The 27,449-nt window shown below is 37.2% G+C and overlaps 1 protein-coding gene across 10 annotated transcripts in view; it reads left to right on the top strand.

Moving 5' to 3' along the window:
• Window positions 1-27,449, top strand: part of pde4dip (phosphodiesterase 4D interacting protein) — a 60,113-nt gene that overhangs the window by 15,364 nt on the left and 17,300 nt on the right. For 7 of the 10 annotated variants that reach the window (XM_059512526.1, XM_059512523.1, XM_059512520.1 and 4 more), the window contains exons 1-12: window positions 19,190-20,430; window positions 21,967-22,104; window positions 22,267-22,386; window positions 22,701-22,790; window positions 22,924-23,292; window positions 23,399-23,503; window positions 24,012-24,149; window positions 24,233-24,412; window positions 24,498-24,692; window positions 25,722-26,000; window positions 26,076-26,195; window positions 26,326-26,395. In XM_059512526.1, the coding sequence (XP_059368509.1) occupies window positions 19,288-20,430; window positions 21,967-22,104; window positions 22,267-22,386; window positions 22,701-22,790; window positions 22,924-23,292; window positions 23,399-23,503; window positions 24,012-24,149; window positions 24,233-24,412; window positions 24,498-24,692; window positions 25,722-26,000; window positions 26,076-26,195; window positions 26,326-26,395 (2,947 nt within the window). In that variant the 5' untranslated portion in view covers window positions 19,190-19,287. Of the gene's footprint in view, window positions 1-11,201; window positions 11,316-13,370; window positions 13,448-16,033; window positions 16,158-16,364; window positions 16,529-16,619; window positions 16,777-17,528; window positions 17,577-19,189; window positions 20,431-21,966; window positions 22,105-22,266; window positions 22,387-22,700; window positions 22,791-22,923; window positions 23,293-23,398; window positions 23,504-24,011; window positions 24,150-24,232; window positions 24,413-24,497; window positions 24,693-25,721; window positions 26,001-26,075; window positions 26,196-26,325; window positions 26,396-27,449 lie in introns of those variants that run through there. The other 3 variants (XM_059512524.1, XM_059512525.1, XM_059512519.1) reach the window with 2 other exon arrangements.

Raw genomic sequence — 27,449 nt, 5'->3', positions numbered from 1 at the left:
AAAAAAAAAAAAAAAATATATATATATATATATATATATATATATTTTTTTTTTTTTTTTTTTTCTGAAATATATACATGCCTGTGTGTACATTGATATATACATAATAAATATACACATCATACATACATATACTATGTAAACAAAATCTTTTATTTTGGATATGATTAATCACGATTAAAAGTTTGACAGCACTAAGATGTATATATTTAAAAGGTTATTAGCTCATTGTTAATTTGGGTATAGCAGAATTAGGCTCTTTTTTAATATTAATGTTAAATCCTTTTCTACTCCAGCTGTTTTGCTGTTGGGTTCTTCAAACAGCTCTGTTTTGTTCCAGTATTTGGTGGTTTTCTTATTCATTCCATCTTCTGTTTCCTTGGCCCACTCAGGTTTTGCAGTTTATGCAGTTACATTTTCTCACATCTTGCCAGTGCTCAAATGTTCTTTAGTTTCTCTGTCTGCGCCATGCTTGCGCTCTGGCGTGGTAGTTTGGAATGGTAATAATACTAATTTCACCAGAGGCACTATTTCCTGGGGGAAACTTAAAGGCCGTGAGATCATATTTTGAGATCTCGGTCCAGTTTTGACATCAAACGCACAGGCCTGCATGTTCTCAGGCGAGGCCGTAATCCGATTTTAAAAATATACCTAACGTCTGCTTTAATGAGCTAACTCGAGTGCCCTTATACCCCCTGTGAAAATATTCTAACTGCCTATGAAATACAAGAATTGAACCATCAAACCCTTGTTAAAGCACTCAGAGCTCAGGGGATGATTCTGTGCGGTGGAAGCTCAGGGCTGTTATGTGTTCTGGCTGGTTTTGTAGAAACGGTGGGCCATGACAGGCCTGGGAGGATGGAATAGCGGTGTTTGTAAATACCACTCCAATTATCCGTAATGCGCCAGTAATAGGAACCAGATGAACGTTTATTTAATTTGTCAGGAAGGTAAAATTAAGAAGAGCATGGCTCAGAGTCATGGAGCCGCACTGAGTCCATACGGTTCTCCTGCACCGGTGTGTTTGTGTTATTCTTGTTGATATTTTAAGGCCATAATCAAACATTTAGCTGGTCAGGAAATGCCGAGGGTTGACTTACTCTGTCTAATTGGATTTCAGACTATTTTTCCACTTCTCCTAAATTAAGCATACAACTAAGATAGAATAAATCAGACAAAGATTGTTTTATTCTGATTAAGAATTGTTTTGTTTTTCTACTTAAATCTCAATCCAGTTAGACTTGTAGACTGTCTGCCAGGTTTTTTTTCTTTCTGAAGCTTAAATATTCACAAGAATTATATAAATTTGCACAGCACCATATGCAGTACTGACCATGAAATTTTAAATGCATAAAAACTTCTTAAAAACATAGTTTTTTTAGTGCAAGTGTTAGAGATTCTAGTATGCATTGTTGCATTTCACAAGCCAAATTAAAAAAAGCCTTTGACTTTTGTGGCAAAAGCAAGAAGCACTTGGCTGAATGTGTTGACTGCTGATTCTCATAAAAGCTTGAAAGAGGGAAGCCATGAAAGATGGAGATGGTCTGTTGTTCAGTTGAGTACTCTGTGTTTGACAGTAGTGCTTTCAAGCATCACTCTGTAATTATATATAATGATATATGGCAAGCATAATTGAAATATGTCAGGCACCATCATCCTGTGCATATACAGTATTATGTATTTCTCAATATCTCTCATGGATTTGGTTATGTACACGTGTACAATGAGCATGCTGAGCACTCCAGAAGCTTTTCCACAGCAGCGTGTTCTCTACATATATCCTTAAAGTGCCTTAATGCAAGGTCTGTCCATTTATATCGCATATACTATAAATGGACAACATAATACTGTTGCATTCATGTTTGTATATGTTTTTGTTTAGCAATATTAGACAAGTAAAAAAAAAACATACACACTGTGAACCTGCTTTCAGGTTGATTTTAATTTATTTAAATAAATTAGACTGAAGAATAGAATCAATATAAAAATATATATATATATATATACGTGAACTGTATTCATTTTATTATATTTGAAAGCCAGAAATTGTACTTCTAAACTAACCCAATGAAGTCTCTTAGACACAGTGTTTAAAAGTCAGCTTTTAAAAGCTCAAAACTGACACTGTACCCAGATCAGCTATAAAGGACACATTTGTTCCAACTGCAGAAATCTGTGTTGTCTATATTTCAAAGGCTTGCAATTTCTCTTTTTTGAGTTAGTGAATCCACACGGACAGATGCTGGAAGACTGCAGTGACGGTGGAGGTCTGGTTGTTGGCTTTTTTTCACATGCTTTGGTTTTAAAGAATGACTGCTCTCTTTGTTTCTGAGCTTCGTTTGATTTGAAGCAACTTTCCCAATCATGTTAAGCAGAAGTAGACAGAAAACAAAGAGAGTTCGAGGGGAAATTGTGTTGTACGTCACACATGGACAATAGCATCCAATGCAAAAGTCCATGACAATTGGCAGCGGTTTTCAGAGCTGGTTGAACTTGATCCCATAATTTAGTCTCACCATAAACACGCTGAATTAAAGGCAGAGTTGGTCTTTGAAGTGTGATCGAAAAACCAGTGTTTTATTTTGCTTCTTCCAAACAGAATTCAGTCTGTAACATAAAATGCTTTCACAGAGGAGGTCTCCTTCGCTGTGTTTACGGTTTGGTTCAGGAAAAATGCTTCACTGTATAGCTTATGACCCAGTAGTCAATCTCAGTCGCTTTTTGTTGTACTTCATTTAGGAAGGCTGGTATGATCACAATGACTTGATTTGTTTTATAGTGACTTTTATGTTACATAAACATGATTATTCCTTCGCTAAGTGATTTTTCTTTTGAGATGAGATACTTCTGTTAGACATATGAAGATGATTGCTTGTTTGTTATTCAGCTACAAATGGCAGAATCTTGTCGATATAGCAAAACAATACAGTGACGAGAAGCTCTTAGTAGAACAGCTTTGTATGGGAATCAATGTGTTTAACTAATTAATTTAAGTTATTTAATGCTTCACACTTGTTTTTGTTTGCTTACATTAAGTTGTGGCATCAGGATGATTTTTTTCAGATTTGACGTCAGTAATGCTAAATGCTATAAGTTTGTGTATGAATGTATACATTTATTTAGTGCATTTGAATCAATATGTAACGACTGGGGTGAAGGAGTGGCAGGAAGCAAGTGCGAGGTTAAGGTAATTTAATGAAAACAATGAAACAATACAATACTGGGACACAAATAACGCTGGGAGGAATGCACAGTACAAGATGGTGGTGATGAGTGACGAATCCGGAAGGCGGAGGTGAGTTGGCAGCAGGAGAGGATGACACAGGAACTGCGGGGAAGCGAGCGAAGGTAAGTAGTGTTGCTTGGTGGTGGGTTGCGTAGAGTGGACGGGGTTCCGGGGAGACACAGACATCCAACGCAGAAACACACAAGAAAGCAAAGCACAGGTCACAAACATGAAACAACGCTCTCACGAACACAAGACGCTAGACAAGCCAATATATAGGGATGAGTAATGAGTGACAGCTGTTGCTGATGACAATTAACGGAGACGCCCACAAACTAATCAGTGCTGACGCGTAACACAGACTTCAGTGCAAAACCCAGAGTTTACCAACCGTGACACAATAATGTAGTGCAGCATATGAAAACTTTTTTTTTTTGTTTTTGAAAGGTTTAAAAAGCCTTTTAAAATAACTTAAACATTTAAAAAAAAACTATTTTCTATTTTTAGTATATTTTAAAAAGGATATTTTCAGCATCATTACTGAAATCTTTAGTGTCACATGATTCTTCATGATTCATCATTCTAATATGCTGATTTGTTGTTTAAGAAACATTTCTTCTTATCGCTGTTTTTTGTGCTGCTTTATATGTTTGTGGAAACTTTAATAAATTATTATAGGAATCTTTGATAAAACAGAAAAAAATGCATTTATTTGAAATAGAAGTATTTTGTAACATTATACTGTAAAAAAAAATCTTTGCTGTAACTTTTAGTTAATGCATCATTGCTAAATTAAGGTATTTCTTTAGAACGGTAGTGTTCTTTAAATGATTCAATTGCACCTGCCTGTAAATCTCGGGGATAGCTGAAGCCTGCTGTAACTTACCTGCACCTACTGCTTTTTTCCTCCATTCCTCTGTTTCCACTAGAAATGTTGAGTTTACTTCCTCTCCTGGCAGGAACTCAGAACTCACACCACTGAATGTGTTTTGAAGGATGACATGAGATGGATAGAGAGAGCAATAACAGCGAGAAAGTGCCAGGCTTTAGATCTTCTGCTTGGCACAACTTTATATATTTCAGTTTTGCCCATAAAACGCCCTATCTTTCTCTCATATACTTCTTTTTCCTACTAGGAATGGAGAAAGTATGACCAATGTGGTATAGAAAACCATCAACACCTGTTCTGCCTGAAGCTTTCATATAGTAGGCTTAATTTTAAAGCATGTTATCACATGTAGTTTAGAATCAGTTATCATAAGATTAGAAAAAGTCATGAAGTATTAAACCAATATTAAGTATGTTTAAAGTTAGCAAAAGGGCCTTGGGGTCTCCCAGACATCAAACATTAACATGAGGCTTAAATTATAAGATGTTCTTAAAGAACCAGAGACTCGCTTCACTCAGCATGATGAATTGATCCCTGTTTTCTCTAATGGCTTTATGTTGTTGACTGTGGAGCTAAGCCTTTCTTTAAAACTCAGATTACTGTCCTTCCTTTTATTACTGAAAACAGATGTGGAAATATTGAATCGATTTCTGTCAGAAAGTAATATGTGCTGCCATCGAAGTGATGATGTATGATGTATTTCCTGTGAGTCACAGCGAAGAGGCTTGGCATTAATTGGAATTTAGCAAAAGGAGGAAAGATGTGAGTAAACAAATTAACATACAAAGTCAGATATGAGAATAAGTCATCTTGTGCAGTTTGACCATTTTGCAGCCGTTGTTGTGCTGAAGCCTGAAACGAAGCCTAGTGTCTCAGCGGGAGTTTTGGTCTGCTGCGAGTGGTTTGGAGCTCAACGCTGAGAGCCATCCTTCACACTCCATGCCCAGAGACGTCCACATTTCCCTGGGTGAAATATCACAAGCCGGCCGAGGCCGGAGAACTTCGGCTGGAGCATCAGATCTTTGGCCAAGAGGCTCTAGTCTGGTATTCAGTGTCAAGCTGAAAAGTAATCTCACTGTTAAAATGTGTGGTTTGGATGCGTAAATGGCACCAGGATGTGATGTTCTGACTTCATTTCTTCTAGAAGTGCAAAGAAAGCAGCTGCAAACCAACTGAGCTGTGCAGTATCTCGTGCAGTAATATTCTCTTGAAGGTTTGAATGTTTTTAGGGTCTTTTTGGTTTCTTAGACTACTTTCTGTTCATCCTATTCTACTGTAACGGACCTGGTTTGTAGTCTTCTGTCCGTTCGCCACCAGAATTTGCCGGTGCCTTACATTGACTCTTGTGCCACACAGACTGTCACAGATCACCCTGGACTACAGTTACCACAATGCATCTCACTGATTACACACATCTGACTTTTGAAGGGTGATATAGCTACTCTGAACATTTTCATTCTGCGACATCTGTTGACACCTTTACCTTTGCACTGGGCATTGTTTGTCCTATTAGCTCCTGGGTGTTAGTTCCCAAGTCAAATTTGCCTCATAAATGATGCCTGTTCCTCCAATAAAGTGTTGAAGTCAATAAGAGGGATCTCGATTTTTTTTCTCAAAAATTTAGTCCCCACTGTAGGGGGCCGGGATACTGGTTTGAAAACAGAACCTGCTCCCTGCATAGCAGTGTTGGAGTGTGTGTTCATATGTACGTGTATGGCTTTCTTGTTTTCTGGGAGTGCTTGTGCTTGCGTGTTAGACTCGGAGGGCCTGGCATTGACTGTGGAAAAGCTCTCCCCTCGCCTCAGTATGATCCTGGCAAACAGGCTGAGGCTCTACTGTACACGTACCACTAGCACCATCCTGTGCCATTGCATCTGGAAATTATTTACCAATGAGAGAAGAAGAGGGGGAGTTGTGAATGGAAAAGAAACAGAGGTTGCATAGGGGGAATTGAAAAAGGGTTTGAAAGAGTTCACTTAAAAACTGAAAATTCAGTCCTCATTTATGTCATTTTAAACCCGTATGACCTTTTTATCTGACATTAAAATCAAAATATCCATCATCAAAGTGATTCACATGACTCTTATGCTATATTTCAAGTCTTCTGAAACCATATGGTACCTTTATATGAAGAAAAGACGGAAAATTAAACGATTTCTACTTCTATGGAACAGAAAAGATGTTTCGAAGAATATTTTATGTCCAAACAATGAAAAAACAATGGAAAAAATGGACTTCACAGAATTGCTTTATTCTTTAGTTTATTTAATGTGCATTTTTCAAAATATCTTCTTTCGTTTTCCTTAGAAGAAAGCAGTAAATGATGACAAAATTAAAAATTTTGGGTGCACAATCTCCCTAACTCGCAAAGTTTTTTGCATATCACTAATTAAGAAGAATTGTTTTAGATTTGTATTCATAAAACAATAGCATGAATTCAACTCAAAGAGAGATTCCCTTCCGCCTCTCTTCCATCCATCTTTTCCATCTCCATGGCAACAAGAAGGATGTCCCGTGGAATTGGCTCTGGAATCTGGGCCTCTGTAAGATCAGCTTCAGAAAACCCTCTTAAGGGCAGAAAACCCATGAAAATGCAGTAACAAACTGCTGCTGCGCCACTCCTTCAGACGTAATGTGACTCAATGCAATCATTACATGGGATGATACAACGGTAGTTGTAGATTCTCGGCTGTGTAGAGCGGAGTGGCCATGACTGTTGATTTTCTGCTTGATTTATGTCAGTGTTAAATAGAGCGCAGGCTATGAGCTCTCAACCCTCTCAGGCTTAGCCTGTCAGGCTGAATTTCACACAAACACATCAGCCATGTGCTTCGGTCATCATAATTACAAGATTCAAATAAACACAGAAATGGTCCAAAATAATTGATGTCTTTATTGAACTGTAAAATTGTAGTTTAAATAATTTGTTCTGGATTTAATTTATATCAGATGAGAGCCGTAGCAGGCGTTCAGCATGTTTATAGCACATCAGGCTGTTTAATATGTTTTTATAGCATTATCTAAAGGCATTTCCCCATTGAGCCCAAAGACCACATTTGCAGAGGGCTTGCTGTTTCCTTAGTCTCATTTATAATTTAATAGCTGAAATATTTCACTACATGAAGGGTTTCAGAATTAGTTTGCCTCATTTTATGCTTTGTTTGTGTGTGTATTTGTACACGTATTCATTGCATATTGTCCCAGAGAAAAAAATTTTCTCAGCAGTTGCTCAATTATTGATCGTAGAATTATGAAATGAATTATTATAGGACATATATCAGCTGGTATTATAATGCCTCACTTTGCCTACTTTTACATTTAGATGTCATTTGTAATCACCTAACACTCAAAGTTAATCTTTGAAGTAATATCTAAATCAATCTTTATTTTTCATACTGTACATTATAATGTTGTGATGCCTAAATTCATTTGTCATATTTAAAATGATTGACTTTGGTTCATTTAATTAAACAAAATGGTATATATTTATACACTACTGTTCAAATGTTTTTGGACAAAAGTCTCTTATGCTGAGATGGCATTCATTTTAACCTTTTTTTCAGGATTCCTTGATAAATAGAAAATTCTAAATTTTCAAACATAAAAAAAAGAGTCTATTCGACCCCAAACTTTTGAATGGTACAGTAATATTGGACATTTGTTAGTCATTGGCTTTTACATTAAAAATAATTATTGGCTTATTTTGTATTGGCCTATAGAAATTTGAAGGTGATTTTTTCTCAAATGAAATGCAGCACAATTAAGCAAAAGTCTCCATTTGTTCTTCATGTAATCTTACTGCTGTCTATGAGAAACAATTGGGCTTACAAAGTGATCTCATTTGTTAATACAAAATGAAAACGAGAGATGAAATCATTTGTGTTTGTGTCTTTTGGCACCGTGTCATCTTCTCACATTACGTTTCAATCCTTAATCCATTTGTCACTGCAGTATTCTGCAAAAAAAAAAAAAAAAAAAAAACCCTGCTGGATACTGATAAGACATGAGAGGAGCGAAGCAGCATTTGGGACTCAGAAAGCGAGTGTCTGACACCGGGCACCATGGCAACGTTAAACCGTCTACAGTAAATGCAAATGAGGCAGACACAGAACTGTTCATGAATGCATTCCTGCACAGAAACAAGAACGACCCTGGCTTTATTAGATGCACTTCATTGCAAACTCCTCATTTCTTTTATAGCTCTTCTGTTGTATTTTTAAGACATTGTAACCATAGCAAGATGAATTTGATTAATAAGGCTTGGATTTAAATGAACTGTGAGTCTGGGAAATATCACAGGACCTGCTGACTGAGGTTCTGTGTTTGTTGCTCATTGTCTTTATACCTAGTTATTATAATGATTAATGGCTTCTAGTAATGATTAATATATACTTTCATTCCTAATTTCTAACCAGAACTCCATATCGCTTGTTGAGTTTGTCATCTGGTATTACTTTTATGGCAGACGAATCCCTTCATTTGCATTGTTTTGCCATGTGTAATCCTTTAAACGACTGTTTCAAAACCAGTTCCCATTAACTTGCTCATAATATCAAAGCAGTCAATAACAGTCAGTCAGTCAGTCAGTCAGCACTGGAGATTGCGTGCAAATGAACCTCAGTACAATACACAGAAGCTCACTGTCTTTGGTCTTCTCATGTCAGACCTCTGCCCCGGTCAAACAGTGACAGAAAGACAGAGTCCAGACGCCGATGTGTCTCTTTACAAACATGTCAAACCTCCCATTTTCCCCCCACAAAGGAAAACCTCAGACCTGCAGAACTCAAGTTCCCTCGCTGACAGAATGAGAAACGCAATCATTTATGTAATCCAGTCCCACTGCCTCTAACAAAGTCAAATGCATTTGTCGGTAAGACTGAATCCAGATTTTAAAGAATAGGGTTTGCCTTACATTTATATGACCTATAAATTTATGTATCCCCTAATGAGTTTTTAGTGGGCTCCAGTTGTCAATCCTAGTCTTTGAAGTTTAGTCTGCTGTGCTTTTGTGCATATGAAATTTCCCTTTGTAATGAAATCAATCATATTCAGCTTCCCTTTGTAGGGGAATTTACAGTTAAAACCCAAGGACCAGATATGTCGCAATGAAGACCAGGAGTCAGAGATGAGTTCAATTAATAATAATAATTTTACTTGAAGAAAATAGTTTGCAATTTCATCAGCAGAAGTCAGCTTCAATACTCTCTATGGAGTTCGTAGGCCGCCCCCGTACAACTCAAAATCAACCACAGTTATACCCTGACAGAGGATACTAATTGCGTCAATACATAAGTCAACAAAATTCTGATTGGTTCCAAAACCTAGATAAACTCTCCAAAGACGTATATCTGATACGCTGGACACTGGCAGTTGATCGTTTGTCCTGGGACTGTCTGAGCTTCTCCCTGTACAGACAGATATTAACACACATACACAGAGAACTTATCTGAAATTCAAGGCTTTCTAGCACTGGCTAGTGTCTTATCATTACGGTTGGATACACATACTGTACATAATATGTGGACATTAATCTTGAGGAAAAGAAATACAGGGTAGAACAGGATTCTTTAATATCTCATAAGCGCTCATAAGGTTACACATTTCACTCTTGCCATAACTTGATTAATAGTCAAACAAGAAATCATGTAATAATATAATTAATATCAGTATGAAGGATATGGCAACTCGGCATCCACTCCTTCACCTTATTTAAGCCATCTATTGATTTGTGCAGCAATTTTTCAAAACCAAAAACAATTTTTGATGCTTGAATGGTGAACCACAGCTGGGAACAGAAGGCAGATGCTCCCAACAGAGATGCATATAGAATGTGGGCCTTAAATATTATTATTATTATTTGGGTTTTTTTTTAGAAATAGTGAATGTATTTCCAAATAAGTGTTCAGCTGGTTAATGTTGGTTGGGGTTCGAAGAGGCTGTTGTTGGTAGTCCAGAATTCCTCAGTGACAGCTGGTATAGAATACCGAAAATAACTTTGAAAAGTCCTGAGTCTCACTAAAGCTCACTTTCTTCAGAGTTAAGAGCCATACTGCCCTCCTATGGTTAAAATACATTAACATAAACATAAAGTGCATATCAACATGTAAGTAAATTCTTGTTATTCATATATAGGATAACGTATTAAACTCATGATTTTAAAGATGTGAAAATACTGTTCAAAGGTTTGGGGTCTGTACGATTTTTAAAAGTTTAGTTATGCTCACAAGGGCTGCATTTATTTGAGAAAAATGGAATCAAAATAGTAATCTTGTGAAATATCATTGTAATTTAAGGTAACTATATTTTCTATTTTAATATATTTTCAAAGGTAATTTATTCCTTTGCATTTTTAGCAGCCATTACTCTAGTCTTCAGTGTAACATGATCTTTCAGAAATCATTTTAGTTAGAAAGTTCATAACAACTGAGTTTGTGTTAAAATACAAATCTTTATTAAAATTATAAATGGCTTAAATGTAAATTTTGGTCAATTTTGATCAGTTTAATGTTTTCAATTAAGTCTTGTAAAATGAAAAACTGTCATTAAGAAACATTTCAGATGTTTCTTTTTTTTTTTAAGCATATTCACATTCATACTGAAGCTCACAGCAGTTTGAGAGAAACTTGAGGAACAGGTTTGTGTAAACTGTAAATCCAGTTGAATCTAGTTGAATGGAATGAGCAGTCTGAATTTTAGCACATAAGCCTTCTCTTCTATTTTTTTTATTATCCAGATCAGTTAACACATCAAGTATGCCAGTGATCCTTACAGAAAATACTTCTGGTGGTTGCTGAAGTAAAAAAAGACCCCCCATATCAATTTGACACCCACTCCTTCTGCACTCACCATGCATGGGGTAGACCCCTTTCAGGAGGAGGACCCTTAGTGTTTCACTTGCAGTTCATGTTGATGTTGTTTGTTCTAGTATTAGAAAACCTACTACATCTTAGTTGGCTTGTTTTAGATATTTTTATTTGCAAATAAAGAGAGCGTGTGATTTAGACAGTATGGCACAGGTATGAGGGGTCTGAGAACCCCAACGTGACAAGAGCGGTCATGTTTAACGGCTACCGTACTATTTCACAGCACCTCAATGACCTGAAGAAGGAGAACTTCAGCCTCAAGCTTCGCATCTACTTCCTGGAAGAGCGTTTCCAGCAGAAATTTGAGGACAGCAGCAGTGAGGATGTCCACCGCAGGGTGAGTATCACTGGGATACTGTGAATAAAGCTATTGCATGATTGTTACCTTGAGGGAAAGTTAACCAATTCATTTTTTCAACAAATTATTAACCAATTATTCATCACAAATTCAAACAATACATGGAAAAAGCATAAATTGTAAAAAGTAACAACAAGCAAAAATGTCAAACCATTGTTTTATCCAACAAATATTGTGATTAATAAATGTATAGAATAAATGTATAACATTTGAAACATGATTGTTGTCACTAAATTTCCTGTTTTAGTACAGTTTCTTTGTGTTGGAGCTGACAATAAGCATTTGCACAGGTATATTCTAGTACTGCGGCATATGTTTTGCTGGCTTGGCAAATGCAAAGGACTAAAATAGCCTGCAGACCGCCAGTCATCTATACATTTGTAGTGCACAACAACTGCAGCCTGGAAATGTGGCTCTGTTTAAATAAACAACATTAATGTGGATCAGCAGTCTGCTGCAGCTGTCACAAACTGACTATCAGCACTGGAAAAACTGGATTATGGGTAGAGGGTTAGACTGGATGACTCTGGTTGAGTCTGGTTACTGTTAGGAAGTAAAGGTGACACTGTCTAGCAGCTGTTGTCCATATTCTAATGTACCCTAATATACCAGTATGGAACACACACACAAAAAAGAGTTTATCTCTGTTTAAACTTATTGTTATTGCATGTAGAGTGAAAGTCTGAGATCACATTGAAATCTGTGATTATGAAACCTAAACTTTTTTTAATGTAATGGAAACTTTTTGTGAACTCATTATTTGACGGTGTACTTGTTATGCATGTTACATGTACTTACTATCATAATAACAATAAATTATGCATAATTACATGCAAGTAACCCTAAGCCAAACCATATAGTAAGTACATATAGTTAATTAATATTTCTCAGTATTTAAATATATAATTACACTGTAACAAGGACACTTTAAAATAAAGTGTAACCAAATATATATATATATATTATACAAAATGCAAAACAGAAGAATTTTCATTAGCAATCCCAGACTCTATATTTATGCATCACATAAGTTTATACATGGAGGCCATTTATTCCTGTGGTGCATGGATCTAATATAATATACACAAGTGTAAAATGTATATTGTAATTGCATGTAAAATTTATATTGTAATGAAAACCACACTTTTACAGCATACATGATCCAACAGTATTCAGAGAACAAGTCTTCAGAGACTTGAATTAACATTATAATTCATTTTGAATAATTAGATAAATGTGCATCTACAACTGAATTTTGTTTGTGCAAACAAAGCCGAAAGATGCACTATAGGTGCCAAAACGATGCTATTTTTGTGTCTGACCTTTTCAAATGAACCTGATAAAACAAATATTAGTCCCACTGACCCATATAGGCTACACAAATCATACTGAAACAACCGATACATGAAAGTGCTGTCATTTTTACTGGCAAACGTCCCTGAGGGTTATAATGGAATGTGTATGTATAATTTTAAAATAAAAAAACCAGTACACACACAAAGTACTAGGCACTGATCTCATGCCAGCTACACTGAGTATCTGGTGGTGAGAGTTTAAAAAAAGTCTCTGTTGCTGTGGCCTGGTGCATTGTGGGAAGGAAAAAATAGAGAGGTCAGGTTTGAGTGCATGTCAGAGAGAGTGAAACAGCAGGTGGTTGGTGTCTCTTGTTCTATTTTAAGGTCTCCCCACACCCATGAGACTCCAACTGCACGTGCAGAGAGCTCACGCTGAGCTCTGCAGACTCAGCAGAGAAGATCCATGAAACAAGTCTGTAAATGTTGCATGAATTTCTAATGGAATATGTATTAGAGTTTATTATAAGCAAACAGATAAAAACAGGAAATGTGGTTGAATAGCATGCAAACTCGCACACTTTTCATGCTTTTTGAAAATCAAATTTTTGAATGCAGTACATTCAAAAGCACAACATCAAAACATTTGTCTCCAGATATTGCATTATAGAGCTAGTATTGCTGTAAGAGGAGAGTAAAATGTGACTGCAATGAAATTTTTTTTAACCCCTTTCTTTTTCAGAACATTGAGCTGAAGGTTGAGGTTGAAAGCTTGAAACAGGATCTTCAGGAAAGACAGGAACAGCTTGAAAAGGCACTGTAAGTATCAAACAACACAAATATATTCTTTATATCTTTATATAGTTGCGGTTGACAGATTCTTTATATCTGTTACAGTCGGGCTACAATTACAGCAGAATATGGTTGTCAGTCAGTCCAAAGAGTTCAGTTCAGTTATTACACAGTTTAAATATAATTTAAAGTACAAATGAACTGACCCTTAAAGTCTTACAGCTGCTGCATTTTGAGAGCTGCTGTATGATTTAAAAATCATATTTCTTAGAAAATACATGGTTCACCAACCATGTGAATGTAGACTTTTAGTTGTCAAGCTATATAAGGGGGAAAAATCATGTTGAATAATATTTTGTTTTACTGCTATTGACATCATTATGTCTTTATGCAATTAAGAGTCCAGATAGTGAAGCCAAACATAATCTGGAAAAGAGTTAAACTGGCTAAAACAAGTCTGTGTTCTATGAATCTGTCTGTTCTTTAGTCTGGTGATCCTCTCTCTCACCCAGAATGCTGTTCTGCTGCCAACTAGCATAACTGCTTCTCATAGGCATGTGCAACTTATCTTGCTGACCTGCCAATTGCAAAAGACCAGAGTCCACTGCCAAGTCTGTGTTGGATGCTTATCAGGTTTGGGGGGACAGAGCAGAGTGTCATGATGCCCTTTAAAAGGTGCACAAGGTCCTGTAACCCTTTTTGCTGATGGAGATGATATTTGCTCCTTTTTAGATACAAATACATACATACACTACCATTCAAAAGTTTTGGTTTAGTTATATTTTTTATTTTAATAGTTTAAAATATGATTTATTCCTGTTTGCAGAGCTGGATTTTCAGCAACCATTATAACAGTATCATCAGTGTCAGAAATGCTGATTAAGTGCTCAAGAAACTTAATATGTGGAACTTTTTGCTTACTATTTTTGTGGAATTTTAAATTTCTTCTAACATTGTAAGTCATGTCACTTGTGAACTTCATGCATTCTCACTGAAAATTGTCAGTTACCCCAAACTTTTGAACGTTAGTGTGTTCACTACAGTACACAAACACACTTGCAACTAGAGCTAATTAATTCTCAGTAAAACACACGATGAGCAACTCAGTCCACACATTAGCGGTTTTGAGATTCATGCTTGACTTTTTTTATTGTACGGTCCAGTGGGAGTGTGTCAGTAATGTTTAAATTTACAGTAGGATGCATGGGCCTTCGGGGGATTACCTATAAATGAGAGCCCCTTCCTTTGTGTTATTCTTCAGATGACATCATTGTTCTGTTGAAGGGCTGGTTGCTATGTGTCATTTCCATCACACAATCTGTTCAGTTCTGATGATGTGTCTGCCAGTGACCTGAGTGAACTAACATTCGGTTCTCTGAGGGCTAAAAAAACAAGCAGAACTGAATGATATCACCTTCCAAGTTAAATGACTTGCCTGTAGGTTGTGATTACTAACACTAACTGATGTAGTGGCTGATCGGGACGACCGTTAGTTGCAGTAATGGATGTCCTGGCGCGGTGCATTCAAAAAACCCAGAGGTGCCGTTTGCTTAGGATTGAACAATTACAGCAGGGTCAGAGCCGCAGCCATCATCACGTTCAAAAACAGCTCTGTTGCAATGCAGCAAAGGAGTCTGGAAAAGCCGTTACGAGGTCCTTGAGAGCGTTCTAGGGTGAGAGGCTCTCATAGACACTCCAGAATACTTGAAGTGTCAGAGCAACACCCTTCAAACACACAAAGACCTGCTAAACACATCCCAGAGGAGACATGAGCAAAGACTGTTACGACTCACCTTTGTGACTCACTTATTTTGCTTTAATACACTTTGGAGGATTGAAAAACTAAATGAAACACTTTTACAGCGTCTGAAAGGTATGTACTTAGGGACAAAGATTAACGCTATCATTCGATTTTTTCCCGAAGGACACAGATAAATCTACCCAAAACATGTTTGTTTTTTGTTTTTAAGTACAGGTTTTGCATTATTTTTTTGAATCTAGAATTTTAGATTGAAATCATTTTTACATTGTTTTATAATTTTGTATTAGATTTCTTATAAATATTTATAAATATAAGTACATTATCATTATAATCTTACATTATGAAATAATATGAAATAATAATAATAATAATCAGAACAAATACTGATAATAAATAATGAGAATAATTATAAGAATAATTCTTGTCCTAGTCAGTTACTTTCTAGTGGTGAATTCACTTAACATTTGTTCCAGTTTAGGTGCTGTACAATTTCATTGTATGGTGCCCTCCAATCACAGGCCAGTTTAATCAGGTGCAAAATGCACTGTTCCATTTAATTTAAATCAAATAATTGTCAGTTGTTTCAGTGCAAACACACTTCCTTTCTATGTTACTAAGACTTATTATAGATTCGGTGTTGTTTGCCTTCTACAGTTTTGTTTAAAAAAATGCAATAGTGTACATTTCAGTTGATCATGGAAGATGTAATTCACTAATTTAGCATTTTAGTTAACTCTGAGCTTTCAGACCAAAATTCAGACCTTTTTTAATTTGTATCGATGGATTTGTTTTGATACATTCTTTCCGAATTGTTCACTAAAGCAATTTGTTTGCATTGTGTCACTTCGCAGAAGCACAGCAGAAAGTCTGACCAATCAGAATGAGGTGGAGGTGCAGCGTCGCTGTGAGGAGCGGCAGCAGGAGATCGGACACATGCAAGAGATTCTGGAGACCAAGATCCAGCTTCTGCAGGAGGTGCACATTGTGTTCCTATGCGCAATAAACTGACCTCATTACAATGAAATCCATATTTCCAGCATTTACTTTTTGAAACGCTTTTGCTGTTCTTGGTTACTTATTCTTATGTGTTTTGAAGCAAATTCTGTTGAAAGAGACCAAATTCTTATTTCATTTTTGCATTTTATTTCATTGCATTGCGTTTTATGTGATTTTTGTTTTCAGGAGGCTCAACTGGCAAGAAGTGAAGCAGAAAAAATGGCTTCCCTGGCAGATTCAGAGTCCCAGCGCTTTTTGGCCCTAGAAAGGAGGATGATGATGGAAGTGCAAGGAGGGAATGAAAACTTGTCTGTCATGGCACAACATGAAGAGATGGCTAAGAAGGACAGGTAAACAGTGCAGAAATTGTACTAAATGTCATCCTGAGATTTCTGAATGAAAAATAAAAAACAGTATCTGATGCCTCTTTGTTTCTGTTAGGCTGATAGAAGAACTGAATGAAACCGTATGCAGGAGAGAGCAAGAGGCAGCCGATCTGAGTGCACAGAAGGACACACTTACTGTAAAACTAGCTCAACTGGAAGAGCAAGTGCAGAGCCTTAACATTTCCCTCCAGCAGAGAGAGAAACACACACAGGTAGCGTGTATAATATCTCAACCATTAAAATGCACACATAGATTTGATACTGAGCAACATTTTTTTAAATGTCACCCCACCTCTCCAGCAGCCAATGTGTCACAGTAATGCTTTTGGGCAAATAGCATACACACTCAAATCAAGATTGTGCATGCAATATCTAGCTGTACTGTATTCCTCAATGTGGTTAAAAGCCAGCAACTAACTAGGTCACTTTGGCCTCTGGCCCCTATTCAGCCCCTAAAGGGAAAATGGGTTCGGATATCAGACTGTATTTATATACACATACACACACAGTCATGCCATTGCAAATAGGTCATGGCACCATGGCACATGCAGGAGTGATTCAATACTTCACCCAGATTAGTATATTTACAGTGTGGGTATAAATCACATACACAAGGAGATTTATATTAACTTTGCCTTAGATTCATATGCAAACTGAGACATATAAAATTGTTAAAGCCTGTGTGTAGATAAACTTGTTTAACACTGTATAAACAATGAACTAAAATTGACCAAAACATGGGAATTGACAAATTCAAAGGAAATTGTTTAACCCTGCAAAGCCTGCTCAATCGCATTTGATACGCAAATGTCTAAGGCCTCTAAATTATCAATATGATCAACACTTTGCAGACACAATCTACTACATGCCTTCTGTAATCTTTTTCTGAATTTTCATTTTTAAACAGTGACATTACATGGCTTATTTTGTCAGGCAGCAGGCTACATAATTTTCTCTGTTTTAGACTAGAAAAGAACTGGATCATGGAAAAGGCAATACAGAGCAGATGCAAGTAAGATTTTTTCTTCTATTTATGTTTTCTTTCAAGTTAGTGTTTTTTTTTACTATTTGTATGTAATCTACACATAAATATTATGGAGGTTTAGCAGATTCTTAATATAATACATGGCTTTACCAGTGCGCTGAGAGCGACATCTAGCGACGGTTTACATTCATAGCAAGCTGAAACTGCACGCCAGCACACCCATTTAAAACTGTTTTAAAAATGTAACAGTTGGTTCCTTCCTTGTATTTTAAATAACTTAATCCAAGCTTGTTTTACTACTATTTTCGTGCATTTTACTTTCATTGCTGCTCTTTGTAAATAATTTTTGTCATAACATGGAGAAAAAAAAATCATACAACTAAGTGAGTAAAGGAATGCAGTATTCACTTTCTTGTTTGACTTGCGGTTAGTTTTAAAAATAAACATTAAATTACATCACACTGTATAGTAATGAAAACTCTGTTAAGTTTACTGTCTCTCGGGAACTCCTTGCCATCACTATCACTGTTTGACATAAACAATGAGATAATGCTACATTTGCTTGATTAGGATAAATAGGTTTTTGATTAAGGGCAGTTTGTGTTCTGTCTCCGTTGTATACATTCTAAAGACATTCGAATGAAAAATTCACACAGAGACGCCACACAACTGCCAAAATGTGCAAATTTCACCATAAAACATTCAGTTGTATCTATCTATAATCAATAGAATAGCTCTTTCAGTAGCTCCCCCAATATTGAATATGATTACATCCCTATATAAATTGTCATGATAGATCCATGTACGTCGAAACACAAATCACTTTCCCAGTTGCTTTTCTTTGTCGAAAATGAAAATACATGTAAAGCAGTGTCATCCTTTGCTTGGCTTGTTCTCTATGTGATACCGATACCACTGGGTACACCGAGGGGTAATCGAATAATTTACAAAAACACTGTTGACAAACAGTGGACGATAAAACGCGAATCTATAAGGCGGTTTACATAAGTGCGTGTTATGAAGTTAGTAACCGTTATAACGTTTTAAATAAGTAAGATGTATTGTTAAAACGAACGTTTAGGACACCCCTCTTTGTCCAGAAAATAGTACGAGCCATTTTTCCTGCCTCACACTTGCCACATCGTTTGCTTCTCCGCTGTCTTTACATTGTGAGACCCGGTTACACGAAATACTGGCAGTCTCTAGTGTGGCTGATCGGGGACAGAATATAATGTTATTTTCGTCTTAATTTCGGGTAGCGGTGGTTATATAAAAAGGACACGGTTTTAAACCGGAGTCGGGCGGTGGGATTGATTTAAATGATGTCCTGTCATGTCGGCGTCTTTACAGAAGAGCGAATGAAACATGATCTGGAGCGCGAGAGTGAAGGACAAAACACGCATCTTTATTTCCGCTGACGAGCATCTCAACATTGAAATCAAAATCGACATTTATTTCCAGCGATATATCCTTTTAAAGAACAATCGGAAGGCCATACATAAAAGGATAAAAAACAGTACAACTTTAAGACTTAGTGGATTGACTGGAATTATTTAAAAGTGTCACATAATCAAAAAAATAATATAATATTGCTGTTACATTTTTAAATTGTTACTTTGCCTTATTCATTGCTGGGCACTGGAGAAGAACTGAAATTTAGGAACTGAAAATGCCATGCAATTTTCACTTTTGCTCTTGCCACAAACTGCTGTAAAAAAAAAATTATTGAAGATTTGTAATGTTGGACTCGAAGATGAAGGACGTGTGTCGCATCTGTGCAAGGGAGCTGTATGGTAACCAGCGGCGATGGATCTTCCACCCAACGGCCAAGCTGAGTCTGCAGGTGCTGCTGTCCTATGCATTGGGCAGGGAAATGACTCGAGACGGCAGGGGAGAGTTCGCCTGCAGCAAGTGTGCCTTCATGCTGGACCGAATGTACCGCTTCGACACTGTGATCGCCAGGGTTGAGGCCTTGTCCATTGAACGGATGCAGAAGCTCTTGTTGGAGAAAGACAGGCTCAGACAGTGCATTGGTGGACTGTACCGCAAAAACAACGCTGATGATTTTGGACTGGATAGCGGTGCTGCGGACTCGTCTGTAGTTGACTTCTCCAGGTTGGCTGAATCTGAATACAGTGCTCTACTGCAGGAAGATCTGACATACTCTATTTATGAGTCCTGGGCTGAGCAAGGCGCTCAAGAGCAGGTTCAAGACCACCAATGCTCTGTTCACCATCAATGCCATGCGGCAGTGGACGCCACTTCAGGTCCCCGTCCCAGGAAGTGCAAAGGGTGCGCTGCACTGCGAGTGGCAGATTCAGATTATGAGGCTGTCTGCAAGGTTCCCAGGAAAGTGGGTCGGAGCACTTCCTGTGGGCCCTCCACACGGTACTCGGGTAGTGTTCTGGACAGTGCTGAGGAAACCGTCCTATCCGCTCTTCCACCAGAGCCTGTCGGCGTGAGTCCTGCCTCCTCTGTGGAGTCTTTGGACACCGCTGTAGATGTCACCCAAGAGTCTTATGCAAAAGTTCATCCTAAGACCGTGCAGGGAGAGTCTGAAGAGGAACGATCTGCTATCACAAGGCCTGGTTCTGTGTGTGGACTTGATATGGCTGTCAGCTTGCTTAAAAGCTTTGAATATCACCCTCTCCAGAGTCACAGAGGTAGTCGAATTCCTGTGCTCCTCAAACCTAATGCTACAGCCATGGAGAGTCCTTACCCTCTGCTACAGGTGCCTCCCATTGGGATAGAGTGTCCCATTTCTCCCCATCTTCCAGATGCTCCTTCCAGCATCCAGCAGGAGCTTCAGCTTGAGTTGGCAGAAATGGAAGACCTGTGGTTAGATGAGTATGTGCAGTGCAAGCCACTGGGCCTTCAGAAGGTACACAGGAAGACCTAAGGATTCTCATAAAACCATCAGAATGAAGAAAAGGAGAAATTTATAAGGGTTGTTTGAAAAGGATCTTTTGTGGACTGTCTGTACATAGTATATTAAGAAACATGAATTTATAGAGCATAAACTAGATGAGTAGGTGAAGAACTCCCTCAGGCCTTTTTTCCTCCCAGAGCTCTCCAGCTCTCTGATTGCTTTTGATTACTAGGTTACCAATCATATTCTTAGCAATTCTTTCCTAGCAACTGTTGTTGTGAGCAACAGTGCTTCCTGCCACTGGCTACTTCTAAAGAGATCATTGTATTCTCACTCCTCTGATGAATACACATTGGCTCTATATTTACACTACCAATCAAAAGTTTGGGGTCAGTGAGATTTTTTTTTTTTAAAGAATTTTATACTTTTTTTCAGCAAGGGTGAATTGAGTTGATTAAAAGTAATAGTAAAATATTTAAAATGTTGCAAAATAATTAAAATTTCAGTTTCAAATGCTGTTATTTTGAAATTTCTATTTGCAAAATAATTCTGTAAAAAGAATAATACCAAATCTGCATATTAGAATGAGTTCTAAAGGATCTGGAGTTAACAAAATTCACCATTGACTGGCTGCTAAAAAATTTAACACAGGAATAAATTATATATTAAAGTATAAAACCGTTATATTAAATTGTAAAATTAAAAAAAATAAATACTTAAATAATTCTGATCAAATAAATGCAGTACTGGTAAGCTTAAAAGACTTTAAAAATACAATAAAACATCTTTCCAACCCCTTTTGAACAGTATTGTATATATGTTTAAAAACAGAATGAATGATATATGATCTTTTTGGCAATATGTTTTTAATTTAATCCATTAATAGGTAATCACCAATTGTGTGAGTCCATGTGATGACAGATAAAGCAACATGAGTAATCTGATATTTAGTGTTCACAGTCAGCAGTAATCACTGTATGCTACCATAGACAGGGCTCAGAAACATTATCCTTTAATTAATTGCTCTGCTACTATTGTGCTAGACTAACTTTTATTTTTCTGCACAATAAAGTCTCTGTTTATTATAGAGACTCATTCATATTTGTTATTATAAGAATGTAAGCCAGTAAATAGAGAGATAAATAATGTAAGTGAAAATGAAAAACAAGGAAGTGAATGGCATGCCGCCATGGAAAAATAGGACTTCCTGAGGAAGTTGTAGAGGCAGGCAATGGTCATAAGTGTTTGTTCAGCACTGCATGTGTCCTCTCACTCACAATTATACTTCTTTAGTGGTCGACTTAGATTCTATGCAAAGTATTTATTGATCCTGAAAACATGAAACAGAATTTGCAGAGTATTTAATTTATATAACATGAATACTGAGTAGGAAATAATGAAGGCTTGCATTTTCATTGACTGTTGATCAGGGTTGCATTAGCAGAAAAGTCAAATCAAATGACATTTTAATACATTTCTCTGTCTCTAAAACAAGTAGCTGTAATCCTAGAGTTTTAAATATTTGTTTCTATGACCTGTCTGTTTCAGAGGTTGATTGAGGAGCAGCAGTGTCAGCTGGCAGAGTATGAGAACGCAGCAGGTCAGTGTGTGAGTGAGCTGCAGAAGGCCCAACAGCAGGTCCAGTCTCTCCAGACCAAGATCCGAGAAAGCGAGGCCAGTAATAAGGTACTGACATCAAATGTGATGTTTCACCAGGCAATTGACAGTCATTTGACTGGCAAGTTATTATGATGTACTGTTGTTGCTAGGGTGTTGTTATGTCTCAGCAGGAATGAGAATCATTAAACCGTCATTGTGCTGAGCTTCTTTGTTTGTGTGTCTAAATAGAAGTTACAACAGAGGTTCGGGGACATGGAAGGTGAACTACGCTCTCTCAGAGAAGCAGCATGCGGTCAGGAGAGAACAATACAGACCCTGAGTGACTCACTCAACACTAAAGACTGTGAGGTATGTCTGCCCCGAAAGTTCAAAGCGGTCACTTGAACATCAGGCTTTCCTCCTACACGGTTTGGCAGTTGGGTTGTTAGTATAAATAGTAAAAAAAAATATTAAAAAGCTGAGGACTAGATCAAAAATGACAAAACTTTTACATAACTTAAGTACTTTTTGCTTAATTTTGTTATATAAACATCTCAAACACTCGATGATAGATTATTTCATTAGTGTGTAATTAAATCCATTTGCAGTCCTTAATTGATGAATAATTTTTTATAGCTGCCATTCAGACTGTAGTAATGAAAAATCATATATTTTCATGCTAGATTACTGATCTCCACCTGCTTATTGAAGAACAGAAGGAACTTCTGCGCTCCCTGAAGCAACAGAACAACGATTACCAGCTTCAGCAGCAGGTGGGAATCCTCCTAAAATTAAAAGATCACACTCCTCCGAGTTTACTATTTATTGTCAAGTTCTGTTAAGTTCAATGTTAAAAGATTTTAGTGACTATAGCTGGTTATTTCTCCCAACGGCTGGCTGGTGCAGGTGTCTGGAGTGGCTCCGAGTCGTCTGCAGGCTGATTTGTTGGACCTCCAGGGCTCTTTGTTCTCAGCCCAGCTGGAGCTGCAGGGCCTTCGAAGGGCACAGCAGCAGGGCCAGAGGCGAGAAGAAGACCTGGCTCGTGCAAACCAGCGCCTGCAAGCTGACCTGCAGAGAGCCCTGCAACAGCACCAAGAGGGAGAAAGACACAGCCAGGATCTACAGGGTGCTTTAGAGAAGGTTCGCCTTGAGGTACAACAAATGGAGGAGAAATGGAGAGACGAATGGAGACAACGAGAGAAAGAGGTTGAGGAAGGAGAGAGGACCATCCGAGAACTGAAGACCTCACTAAAGCATAAAGAACGTCTGATAGAAGTACGACATGCAAAGGACATTTTGATTATTAGTCCTAGTATTAGTACTGATAGACTTTCTGTAAGTATGTTAATCTCTAATACAATGTACTCTTCTGTTTGAGCAGGACTACAGTGAGCTGGTGGATGCTCAGAAAGAGCCTGTCGGGAATAGAGACAACCTCATCCACAAGCTCAAACAACGCATTCAGGAAAGAGATAGAGCACTGGAGGTACATAAACACACATATACAAGCTATTTGACCTATTTAACTATTTTTAAATAGCTTTTTATACACTACAAAGTTTAGGGTTGGTTAGATTTATAATGTTTTCTTTTATACTCATGAAGACTGCATTTATTTCTTTACCAAGTATATTATACAGTATTATTGAGAAATATTAAGAGTTACAACTGTGTATTTTAATTTTATTTCTGTGATGACAGCTGAATTATCAGCAGTCTTGAAGTTCACATGATTCTTCAGAAATCACATTAATATTCTGGTTCTTATAATTAGTGTTGAAAAACGCAACAGCATTTATTTGAAATAAAAATAATTATAAATGTCTTTAGTCATTTTTGATTAGTTTAATGATTCCTTGCTAAATTAATTAATTTGAAGTATTTGTTTCTTTCAATCTTTTGAATGGTAGTGTATATCATCATTTTTATTTTCTTAGAATTGCTGTTGTATATGAAATGTGCTATATCAGTAAAGTTTGCCTTACCTGTTTTAGAGAGCGATAGACGATAAGTTCACATGCATGGAACAGAAGGAAGACGAGGTGCATAAACTGCAACTGCTGCTGAGAGAGAAAGAAAGAGACCTGGAGCAACTTCGATGTGTGCTGTCCAACAACGAGGAAACCATCACGGTATTGATGATACTGCAAAACTTATGAATATCAGCAATACATACCTTCCACTTAAAACTATATTCATGTGCTTATCTGTGCAGAGTCTGGAGTTGTTGCTGCGTGGTAAAGGTTTAGAGCTGGAGCAGGTGTGTGAGGCCTGGCGCAATGCTCAGGGCGTTCAGCGTGAGAGAGAAGAGTCACACATACGCAGCCTGAGAGAAAGAGACACTTTGATCAGCCAGCTGCAGATGTCGCTACACACACGCACCAAAGAGGCAGAGGTGAATGCACGCTTCAGATATAATGCACATGAGTGTTCTTTTGAACTCTTTAACTTCATTCCATCCAACATGCATCTCTCTGCAGGAGATGACTGCGGTTCTTCTCAGTAAGGTGTCAGTCGGAACTGGTGAGGTGGCTGAGGAGCTCAAATCTCGGCTTCAGCTCAAAGAGCGTTTGTTCCAGGAGCTGCTGTCAGACCGCAGCAGACTGACTCAAGAGCATCACTCACAGGTCCAAGACCTGCTTAACACTATCAGTGCACGGGAGCAGTACATCAAGGTAACTCTCAACCACTGACATGCATTGGAACTAGTGTTATCAAAAGATCCGGTACTTCAGTACCAAGTAGGTACTAAAAAAATGAAAATGTGACGGTACCAGGTTTCTTTAAGTACCGGTGGTAACTAGGACCCAGTCAACCCTAGTTCTTGACGCATACAGCGCTATGATTTCCGCGAAGCAGAAAACGCGGACGGAATCTCAAAATACAGTCTTGATAATGAAACTTACATTTTAATATGGACAGTCACGGAATTTGTCAAAGTTAGCATAAATTAATCAAATCAAATCTCCATATGGACCAGTATCTGTATATGTTAAGCCGCCAAAGTGGGTTGAAATATGAATCCTGCATGTTCTGCACGTCTCTGAGTGAATGAATGAATGGTTTGTTTACTACATAGACTGAAGCGCATGCCGCTTGCAGTAATTTCAGCATCTGCCGTCTCAATGAGGACAGAAATACATAAACATCACCAGAACTGTTCTGAGTCACTTCACAAGCATTTTACCGTTTCATTTGAGTAAAACCAGTGTCAAAATAAAAGTAGCCCGTCAAAATAAAAGTTCATTTTTACATAAAGGCATTGTACTAGAAATATTTTTATTTTTAGTAGAATGTATGTGATACTGCTACTACTGTTGAAAAAATTTATAAAGCTTTATTTTTTAAAGAAATAAATCACGCAATATTTCTTCCATGTTTAAATTTTAATAGCAAATCCCCTTTATTTATCAAAAAAATTTAATGTTTACATTTCATTAATTAAAAGACAAATTAAATTTGGGTGAAACTTGTTTACTATTTTTCATAATTATATTACTTGTAGAAAAACTTTAAACATAATTGTAAATAAGTATAAAGAATGTTATTGGTTTTATTTTTAGTGATAAAAAGTTTTATTTATTTTTTTAGAATATTTTTGTGTTTTGCTTTGGTACCGAGAACCGTGGATTTTCACTGGTATCGGTACCGAATACTGAAATTTTGGTACCGTGACAACACTAACATCCCACTCAATCTCCCAGGATTCTGCAGGGCGTGTGGGTCAGGTGATGGCTGAACAGACCGCTCGATTGCAGGAGCTGCGTAGGCAACTTGGGTCAGCTAACCCACAGTTGACTGAAGCAGACATACAAACTCTTCAGGATGAACTCCGACTGACTCTCCGCAGAGAACGAGAGGCCCAGATCCGGCTTACCACCATGCACGCCACCCTGGCTTCCCACCAAGACCAACTCAAGACTCAGGCTTCAGATATAGAAGCTCTGACCAGGAGTATGAGCATCAAAGAGGAAATCATCAAGGTTTGTGTTTAGCCTTTGAGTTTAAAATAGTTATGTTTCTGTAGGAGTGGCCATTAATTTACTTGATTTATTCAGGACTTACAGATGCAGTTGGTGGATCCGTCAGATTTACCGTTGGTAGAGCGACTGACCCAAGAGCTACAGATGCTGAGAGAGAAGGTGGAACATCAGGACGCCACCTGCATTAATCACAAGGTAAGCATATCAACAAAATAAGGCTAAGTTTAAACGAAACAAATTGAATCCGCATTAAACTACATGACTTGTTTGGTGCTGTACAATTTCAGCTGTTTATACATATACTGTATGATTATTATTTTTTAAGCAGGCTGTTTTGGATCCTCTGGTGTCCATGGAAACAGGACAGGAGGCTAAATCCCATGCTGATTTTGGAGGTGGGGACAAGCTGCAGTTTGGTCTGTAATGTGGCCTCCTGGGCTGCAGAGGACAAATGATGCCTTGTGCATTGCATCGCAATTATAATTACTAGATAGGCATGTGCTGAGCTTAACAAAAGTTTAAATAGTAACTACTAAAGACTGATTTGTGCATTTTTATTTATTTGAAGCCACTAGAGTTTTGTAGATACTATTGTAATGAAATCTAACAACATTGTTTACTTACAGTATATTTAATCTTACATGTGTGCATGACGTTTTTTAATGTCCTATTTTATTTTCAGCAGTGTCCAATCGTTTGTATTTGAGCTCTTTTAATTTCTAATGTTCCATCTGTTTAATTTAATTTATTAATTTAAAGCAGAAATAATCTAAAACCTTAATACTGTACATACATTTGAGGGCTAGCAAAATTGAGTCTCACGTCACTGTGTTTACCGTAGAAACCTGTAAAAAAATGCACTGTAATACTTCAGAATGAGTTTTATTGTATTTAACTGCTGCTGTGTTGTTTTAGAATGATTTATTGAGTAGGTTTAGAACATATATTTAATATATGTTAACATAAGTATGTCTGCATGCAAAATAACTGATGTTTGTAGCATGTCATTTGCACTTAGCATTGAGCTGAATATACCACATTACTGCCTAACTGATGCGATTATGGATATTTAAATAATATATGTGTTGTGCATTTTTTTTTTTGTATGTACCATGATCATTTTGACTCTCAGTAAATTATTTAATGAAATATACTGAATCAAAAGAAAAAAAACATTGGGGTGTTGTGGTGAAAATGTGTTTATATATACTGGGACATTTTGGGCCTTTGGGCTGATCTTTTCTCTTCTGTGTCTTTCTCTTCTCTTTCCATTCTTTCCCATTTCCTAAAGTCACAAGCACAATTAATACCCAAGTTTTAATGCTAACCTAACCAAACACATTTTGTTAGTATCCGTTTATGATCCATAAAGTCCTAGAGATGCTGTTTTGGATACTACACAACATAAATAAGAGATCATTGCTCATTGTTGTCCTGTGACACAATCCA

The sequence above is a fragment of the Carassius carassius genome, chromosome 27 (assembly GCF_963082965.1).
Source record: "Carassius carassius chromosome 27, fCarCar2.1, whole genome shotgun sequence".
NCBI lineage: Eukaryota > Metazoa > Chordata > Actinopteri > Cypriniformes > Cyprinidae > Carassius > Carassius carassius.
The sequence above is the reverse complement of the archived record's forward strand: the minus strand, read 5'-3'. Positions and strand labels throughout refer to the sequence as shown.